This window comes from Oratosquilla oratoria, chromosome 3, assembly GCF_046742065.1.
Source record: "Oratosquilla oratoria isolate Oo_2021 chromosome 3, ASM4674206v1, whole genome shotgun sequence".
Lineage (NCBI taxonomy): Eukaryota > Metazoa > Arthropoda > Malacostraca > Stomatopoda > Squillidae > Oratosquilla > Oratosquilla oratoria.
In genome coordinates, this window is record NC_134779.1 from 14,285,351 (window position 1) to 14,295,350 (window position 10,000).

A 10,000-nucleotide genomic window follows, 5' to 3' on the forward strand; every position below is an offset into this window, starting at 1 on the left:
ATATATATATACTGTAACGCTGATGTGAGACTTTAATTGTGAAGAGGAGAAATGGGGAGGAGTGTGAAACAAGTGGAGGTGATGAATGATGGGACAACACACTGCTGAAAATAGCAACAATTAACAATGATTCAGTATATTGTTCATAATAAAAGAATAAGATGCGACTGAATCACTGAAGTAAAAGTGATCATGTAGTCCTCGAACTTATTTTGGAAATAGGGATGGAAAACAATAAGAAGTCACACGGTCAGGGGAAATACAACTTTGCCAAAGCACAAAATACAGAAATGAAAACAGTACTTATACGAAACGAATTTAAAAGAGTTCAGTGATATGAAAAAAATAACAAGAAAAAAGGGCCGGTTTAACAAAAGTTACTCGGTAGAAATATAGATAGAAAGATAGAAATACAAACACCCTTCCCTTCGTTCATCACCGTGGCCTCCATCCCATCAAGGGCAAAGGCCACATCACTCCAGGTGTCCTACAAAAATGTACGAGATCGTCGGGCGTCAGCCTAAATCAATAAAAGAGAGCGCCATGCGTCCCGCAGAGTGAACCCCTTCCGTACCGACAAACACTATTTATCATTTTATTATGGCTGCTGGTTGACAAATTTTATTCAGCTGCACGCGACCTCTTTAGCACACACACACACACACACACACATACACACACACACACACACACACACACACACCTAGATGTTGCTAGATACAAAGACAGGACACCACGAGCATAGCTCCCCTTCCCATAGAGTATAACTAGATAAATAAACTACATAAACACACACACACACACACACACACATACTCGACGGCGAAGTGGTATCGTTCGCAATCGCTATTACAGCGGTCCGAGTTCGAATCCTGCCCAGGGCTGAAATAATTTCAGTATCGCTGCACTACGAGTCGTTATTCCAACTCTCCTGGGCGGGGAGTTGGGACTGATTGTGTGTGTAAGGTCACAGCATTACCCATAGATTGATCATATACGAGCTCTGAGCTCTCATCCGGGAGAGTAGTAGCTGTCGATCATGAGTCCAACACGTGATCCAAGACCGTGGTGAATCACACACACACTAATACACACAAATCGGGCTATACGAGCCTTGGCACTCATCAGCATAATAACTGTCGAGCACGAGTCCAACACGTGACCCAAAACCGTGATGAATTACACAGACCTACAGTATGCGCCCACCACACCGAAACCAAGAGTGACGCCTTTCTCCCTTGTACTTGCAATTGTATCGCTTCGCATTGTAAAAGTCCGTGACGGTCAATTCTTGCTTTCAACCATTTCCAAAAGTATGCATTTTCTGTGTTTGACTTAATCTTACATTCAAGGAACCAATCTTGTCCACACAATGTAAAAAAATAATAATAATAATAAAAATAATAATAGAAAAATAAAAAATAAATCCTCTTCATTATTTGTACCATTTGCGTGATATTTGTCCCACCCCCTGAATGGTGTAACTAGTTGTTTCATCCATTTTTAGTGTATGTGGGGAACATTATTGGGGCCAGCACCGATCCCTGTAGGACCCCACGAGTAACTTCTCCTCAATCCGGAATATCAATCCGTCTCAGTTTTTCTCATAAGGGTGTCTTTCAGAAAATACCTCATCTTCATAGTTATAATATTGAGACAGCAGGACAGGACTCGCAGTCATGGATTTACACTGGACAAATTTCGATTTAAGAAGGAAATATACAAGAACTGGGTTACCAATGGAGGGATTAACAAATGGAATAGACTTAGTAACCATGCAGTGAGACGATTGAATAAATTTATGGATAGGGATGACAAGCCAAACATGGAACTGCCTAGTAGTTATAGGCCTTATGGTGCATTATACTTTTCCTCCATTCATATGTTGTCATGCTCTATGAGCCATACTCGTGCAGGTGAAAAAGGAAAGGAGAAAGAGGGGAGAAGAAAGATGAAGTGGGAACGTGAAATGGAGTTGTAATCTCTTAGATATGGAATCCAAACCACTTATCCAGCCTGTCTGTGACATCTCAGAAAAAATCAAACATGAACTTAAAGGGATTTGAACACATACTGTACATCGGCTTCCTGTAACTAAGTCGTGTGTTGTGTGCCCGTGTGTGTTTTCATGCACGCACGCACACACACACACACACACACACACACACACACACACACACACACACACACACACACACACACACACACACACACACTTGGTCGGTCATATCCTTTCTTTGGTGACGCGATTTTCGAGTTTCAAGAAGTCCAGCTATCATCAACCAATCACTGTTTCGTCTGCACTTATGATATGCTGTCTTTATATGATCTCCAAATCCCATTTAAGACACCGATAGTTTGGAATGATAAGCCACAAAACTCATACCAGATGTAAGAAACAAATACTATGAAAATAACTTAGACCTGTTCTCTTTGAAAAAAAGTGACGATTAAATTGATAACATCAAAATTAAAAATATTTTCACACTAAATGTTAACCGGACGAGAAAAAATGGCCTCTAGCTGTCAGTACGTTGATTTAACCTGGTGAAGGGTAACTGTTTTACTAACCACGTCGCCAATGAACTTCCACCCGAGGAGACTGAATGTAACGGTTTGAAACCTTTAAAATAAGTTAGATCAACTTATATATATATATATATATATATATATATATATATATATTATATATATATATATTATATATATATATATATATATATATATATATATTATAGACCAAAAGATCTTCTGCCGACCTCTTGCTTCATCATAATTCAATGTAACCGGTTGTGACCATTTTGGATATGGAGGCTTACATTCCATACACGTTTTCCAACTTAAATCTTTGACATCCTGCTTTAAATATTTGTTACATCAAAGGTTTATAAATAGAGCCATACCCTTCAAACGTCTCAAACTCATAAACTGGTCTTGAGTTGTTCAAAATTTGCTCATTAATAAACTGAACACTTGCAAATAAAATTAATAAAAAAAAAAGATAGGAAAAACAATAAAAAAAAAAGTGCCTCTATGGTGACCTTAGCAAACTCTGTCTATCAACTTACTCCTAACCTATGTGCCTGTCATATGCCTACATACTGTACAACATATCACTTCCCCCGAACTTCCATCCTATAGATTTTTCTTATGTATCTTTAATAGGAAGATTATGAAACATCTTTCGGCTCATGATCTTTTCTCTGATCGCCAGCATGGCTTCCACAAAGAACTTTAACCAGAAATAATTTCGTTCTGATTTTTTTTTTTTTTTCTTTTTTTGTGGGGAGGGTGTATCAACTGGCACACATCTTTACCCTTGTACGACATCCATCCCTCTCTCCCCTCCCTCATTTTGTTCTTTCTTGCTTCCTGGCCGTTCTATAGCTGTTGTAGACAGCCACTGTTTTTCCCTCTCTGGCGTTCCACAGGGTTATAGCCTATCTCTTGTTAGTCTTATCCATGAATGACCTATTTGACCACACATGTTCCTCTATACTGTATACTCTATATTGAGAGTACTACTCTATGTTATCATACATGAGTTTCCGGACGTCCTCCAACTGAGACCCATTCTTAGAAGGGCCTAGAATATCTCCTTTATACCTGACTGAGACAGACTGTCCAATGTCACCGAGACTCAATTTCTTTATCTGTCCACTAGACACAATCATCTACAGAACTATCTCTTTTTCTTCAATGGCACATAACTTTTTTCTTTGACACCCTAAACATTTTTGGTCCACCATTCACTAGTAAATTCAATTGAAAACTACCATCTCAAGTATTGCTATAGCGGGTTCTGTAAAATAAGTTGTTCTGTACCGCCCTCAAGGTGTCCTAACTCCAACACACTGCTGACCTTGTACAGGGGACTCATTCTCACCTGCATGGTGTACGTTTCTCGTGTTTGGGCAGATTCACCTCAATCAGTAGTCCTGAGCACGGTAGACTCCAAAGCCTTGTCGACGCTTCTTTTCATGGCGAAGCAGCCCATCCCTCCCTAGCGTAAAATTGCATACTTATTTATTTTTGCCTATTGTCATTTACTTTATTTCTTTTTTTTTGTATTATTGTCTATTATTATTATCTCTTTTCTCTCTATTTTCATAGTCTCTGCTATTCAGAAATCGGGCAATGTGCCTTCCCTCCTTAAGAGATCATGCAGCAACGCATAAGTTTTCTAAAAAAAAAAATCACATTTTTTTCTGTACAGCTACCTTTTTATGAGAATTAACCAGTACACTCTCTCCTTCCACTAGGGGGCTCTGGAATTCTCTCCCCCGATACCTTTTCATCTGCCTATCACTTTTTTTTTTTTTTTTTTTTTTTTTTTTTCGAGAAGGGAATGTCAAGACACCTCGATCCTCTATACCGGCATTTGGCTTCGATTTGATAATACTCTTGGATCATTTCTTTCTGTAGCATTTTATTTTATTCTATTTTATATTATCTTGTTTTATTTTACGTTACGCTATTTTATTTTATTTCATTTGATCTTGCTTTATTTTTATTTATTTCCGTAGTGGCTCTCTGCAGGCATTTTTCACCGCTTTTTGAAAATATTTAGATAGAAAATAGACTATTGCTTACCATAATTCCCCTTCACCCCGTCCCCCTCCCCCACCTCTTCGTTCAGAACCCCACCAGGCATCAGCAACCCCTTCCCCTAACAGCACCCGTATCCTCTTTCACACATCCTCCTCCCGACCAGCCCCAACCATCGCCCTTCACTTACGTTTGTTGACAAATGTGATGATGGTGTCTGCTTGTCCCACGGCCTCCACATGCTCAGGATCAAGATCATTAGCTTGAGCATGTCCACGGTCGTCCAATGTGTCATAAATACCCTTCAGCCATTTGGGGGCGGAAGCGTGGACCTTAGGCGTTCGGGCGTGATGTTTGTGTAGACGCGGGCGTGAGGGAAGACCCAGCAGATGAAGCATCTCGCTCTGAAGTATCTGTTTCTCCTGTTTGTTCAACCTCTCCTCCAGCACCGTCATCCCACGCCCATTGTCCACATATATACCCGAGAAGGCGCGCACGCCCACGAAGTTGACACAGAGGACCACCCCAACCAAGACTAGGAGAATATTGCGCTGCATTGCCTGGGCAGTTCTTTCGTGCCTGTATCTGGCGCTGGCTGAGTTGTAGACGCACATACCACAAACCTCAGCTTCGGGTCTACTTCCTTGTCCACCGATGAACCGCACACTTTCCCAAAGGCATCTGCTTCCCAGCACGGATATCACTCACTATAACACTCAAAAAGGAAGCAATCGTGCTACTGGAACCCTCGCCACATCACCCCGGCATCGCGAGCATACCCCTACTCTCCTTTCAGCATCACTACTGACTCCCCTTCTCGTCTTTGGGGTATCTCTCGCCTCTCGGGATCTCTTGGCGAAAATGTCGAGAGTTTAGGGTCTCTTGGAAAAATGTCGACAGTTTGAGACCTAACGAAGACATACTAACTTCATCTTTTCATTTTATTTTCTCAGTTTATCGTATATATAGTATGTGCGTGTATGTGTGTGTGTGTGTGTGTGTGTGTGTGTGTGTGTGTGTGTGTGTGTGTGTGTGTGTGTGTGTGTGTGTGTGTGTGTGTGTGTGTGTGTGTGTGTGTGTGTGTATCTGTGTGTGTGTGTGTGTGTGTGTGTGTGTGTGTGTGTGTGTGTGTGTGTGTGTGTGTGTGTGTGTGTGTGTGTGTGTGTGTGTGTGTGTGTGTGTGTGTGTGCGCGCGCGTGGAGCGTTTGGCAGCGTACGTGGTTTGTTTGGAAATATATCAGCGTATGTATATGTCTCTGTTTAAAGGTTTGCAGATGTGTTTGTGTTCATAAATGTTGACATTAGTGTATTTTCTGTCTTTCAAAATCTAAATCACACCAAGAGTCAGCGCATTCCTGTTTCAATAAATTTGTGTGTTAGCAATTGTCGATAGAGTGTTTATTCTTTTCATAAGTGGTGAAGAAGACCATGGGATGATTAAACTGCGTTTTGTACATGATCGAACCTTTTTGCAATGGAGAGTGAACGAAGAAGTATAGATAACGTACAGTAGATCATGTTACCCCTCTCTACCTTCTAAAGGCGCGTTGAAATCTCTGTTGGCAATTTTCATTTTTCCATTGCATCGTTATCAGACGAAGAACAAAAATGGAACATGCAAATATAATCAACGCATTTAATAGAAACTGATGAAACGAGGAAGGGGAAGTTATCGTACCAAGTCATATATGTGCCCAGCATACCCAGGTGATATATCCCAACATGAGTTGCCAGTTATTAATCGTTTTACTTGTCTTTCTATCTTTATATTTCAAAGAACTAATATATGAAATAAGAGTAATTTCTCCATACTGATTTAATCTATTTTATTTAATAGGTATATTGTCTCAGTTTATAGCCGTAGGGTGAAACAAAATGTTGAGAAAATAAGGACGATGGAGTCGTTATTGACCTTCGTAAACACTGGTCTCCACTCCCTGATCTCTCTGGGTCTCCCCCTCACTCACTCACTCACTCACTAACTTACCCCGTCCCGCTTCCCTAAAACTAATTCATTCAATAGAATGTCGATGTTCTACCATTCATTCTCAACGATGTTATCGCATAATAAAAAACAGCTGGATGACAAGATGATGAATTAAAAGAATAATGTGAATTTCAAAAGTTGATGTTAAAGTCTTGATGAAGGGGGTTTGACTGAATTTAATAAAATCACCAGGGGATAACCCTCATGAAAATAGAGATCTAATATTAATCACAAATGTTTTTTTCGAAAAACAAAAAAGTTTCACCCACAGCACTGTAAAATAGAGCCTTAAGGAAGAGGAGATTCGATTACCGTGTACAAATTCCTAATATATATATATATATATATATATATATATATATATATATATATATACATATATACAAATATATATATATTATATATATAGATATATATATATGTATATCTATATATATCTATATATATATATTGTTCTTTGTTTCTGTATGTCGGTAATTTATGTGTTACAGATTTTTTCTGGAGATGTATCCTTGCAGGCGAAACGTTGAATAAATGAATTATTTTGGCAATCTGGTTTATGCCCACCCCACAAATGGCCGAGTCCTTGTTAGAAAGCTTGAGAATACCCATAAGAAGATTAACAACCTCCTAAATGCTATCGAATTTAATAGCACATGTATGTATGTATGTATATATACATATATACATATATATACATATATACACATATATATATATATTATATATATATATACATATATATATATGTATATGTATATATATTTATATATATATATATATGTACATATATATAGATTGTGTGTGTGTGTGTGTGTGTGTGTGTGTGTGTGTGTGTGTGTGTGTGTGTGTGTGTGTGTGTGTGTGTGTGTGTGTGTGTGTGTGTGTGTGTGTGTGTGTGTATACTGTACATATATATATATATATATATACATACATATATATATATATATATATATATATATAAATATATATATATTATGTGTGTGAAAGTGTATATATATTTATATATATACATCTATATATATACATATATATATATATATACATATATATATATGTACACATATGTACAACAATGAATGGGTCCGAGAGATAAGAGATACATTTTAACAACCACAATGCACTTTGAATATATGCCATCAAAGGCCAGCATGCTGAAATTGAAATGTGGTACTGCCCAGGGATCGAACCCGGCATCCTCATGACAAGTGCGACAGTGACTTGGTAAGTCACTCTCGCACTTGTCATGAGGATGCCGGGTTTGAGTCCTGGGCAGTACCAAATTTCAATTTCAACATGCTGGCCTTTGTTGGCTTAGAATTAATGTGCATTGTGGTTGTTAGAATATGTATGTATATATATATATATATGTATATATATATATACATATATATATATATATACATATATATACATATATATATATATATATATATATATATATATATAGTGTTGATGACTTAGAATTAAAGTGCATTGTGGTTGTTAATATATATATGTATATATATATATATATATATATATATATATATATATATATATATATTTATGTATGTATATGTATGTATCAAATCAGCCATCCTGAGTCCATTGGTGAACAAAGGCCTCATTCATAGCATTCCATGAATCACACGACAGTGCCATCCTCTGCCACGCTACTCCTGCAAACTTCTCGATTTCGTCTCTCCACCTTATGTCTGGTCCCCCTCTTCCACGGTTCCTATTTCGCTGCGTCCACTCAGTAACACACTTGCTCCATAGCTCATCAGTCATTCGCAACAACTTTTACTGCCTCCACAGTATCTTTCACTCTAGTCTACTCTCTCACCCAACTTGCTCTCTTTAGGTCTTTCAGTGTTATTCCCATCATTGATCTCTCCATTCTCTTCTGTGCAGTCCTTGGCTTTGTTTCCATCGCCTTCGTCAGCTTCCAAGTCTCACACCCGTAGATTATTGCTGGTAGAATACATTGATTGTAAACTTTACGTTTCAAACATAAAGGTAGAGAGCCTCTCAGGATTTTATTATATTTACCAAACACTTTCCAACCAATTGTAATGCGTCTATTTATTTCATTTATCTTTCGTCACTTTCACCATCTGGCCTAAATAATTATGCTCTTCAACTTCTTCAAGACTCTCACCATCAATTACTATCTCTTTACTTTGAACTTTCGTGTTGAGCGTTACTTTGGTTTTACTCTTATTCATTTTTAAACCTACTTTGATACTTTCCTTGTTTAGATCACTCAGCATACCTTGTAAGTCTTCTGTTTTTTCTGAAATAGAAATAATGTCATCCTCAAATTTTACGTGGTTCAAATATTCGCCATTAATCTTCAAACCTTTCTTTTCCCAACTCGACCTTCTGAAAATATCTTCCAAACAAGCTGTAAATAGTTTGGGTGAAATTGTTTCGCCTTGTCGTACTCCTTTCTCGATCTTGATCTTTTCTGTATCTTTATGTAGTCGAATTATAGCGGTACTTTTCGCATAAATCTTTTCTAAAACTCTTACGATCTGCTCGTTTCTACCGTGTTTGCGTAGCGAATTTAGTATTGCTATTTGTCCTACCGAGTCAAAGGCCTTCTCGTAATCTACAAAAGCTAAACACAGAGTTATATTTCATTTTGTCGTTTGCTCGATTAGTTGGTTTATCGCCTGCAAATGGTCTAGAGTCAAATATCCGCTCGTAAAGCGTGCCTGTTCTCTCGGTTGGTTTCCATCAAAAACTTGACTTAGTCTATTTGTAAGGATCTTCGAGAATACTTTATATACATTTAATAGCAAGCTAATCGGTCCTTCTGGTCTCCTTTTTTATGAAGCAAAATCACTATAGCATTGCACCACGCATCAGGAACGCTTTCTTGACGTAAGCACTGGGTGTACAACTGAGCTAATTTAATATGAACCAATTTCCCTGCGTCTTTCAGTAGATCTATTGATATACCATCTTCCCTAGGTGCTTTTCCTCGTTTCATATTTCTAGAGCAAATTCTACTTCATCCTTTGTAATCTTTGGTACACTACTAACGTCTACAGATGAATTTACTGACTCAACTACGGTCTTCGACGAATAAAGCTCTTGGTAAAATTCTTCTACTCTTTTTATCATTTTGTCTCTACATCTAATTATTTCTCTATTTCTATCTTTCAAACATAATTTACTGTCTTCCTAAAGCATGTCTGCGCTCTGTGTCTTTAATAATTTTACCTTTCCAAATAGCTTCCTCTATTTCATCCATGTTTCTCTTTTCTCTGATCTCTGCCTTTCGTTGATAAGTTTGTTTAGTTCTACTCTTTCTATTTCGTCTCTCCTGCTTTAAATCTGCATGGTCCTTCTTTTAATTAGGTTATTTGTAGCTTTGTAGTATTTGTTTTCTCTAATGTTTTTGCACTTCCTACTTTCTCTGCAGATTCCCTGATGATATTCACTAAATTCAAATTAATATCTTCCACGCTA

The 10,000-nt window shown here is 37.8% G+C and overlaps 1 protein-coding gene across 1 annotated transcript in view; it reads right to left on the reverse strand.

Annotated features, from left to right (window-relative positions):
- Positions 1–5,374, reverse strand: part of LOC143020636 (protein 60A-like) — a 39,866-nt gene extending 34,492 nt beyond the window's left edge. Inside the window, exon 1 of the mRNA XM_076177133.1 lies at positions 4,739–5,374. Within this exon, the coding sequence (XP_076033248.1) occupies positions 4,739–5,162 (424 nt within the window). The 5' untranslated portion in view covers positions 5,163–5,374. The remainder of the gene's footprint in view (positions 1–4,738) is intronic.
- Positions 5,375–10,000: the final 4,626 nt, after the last annotated feature.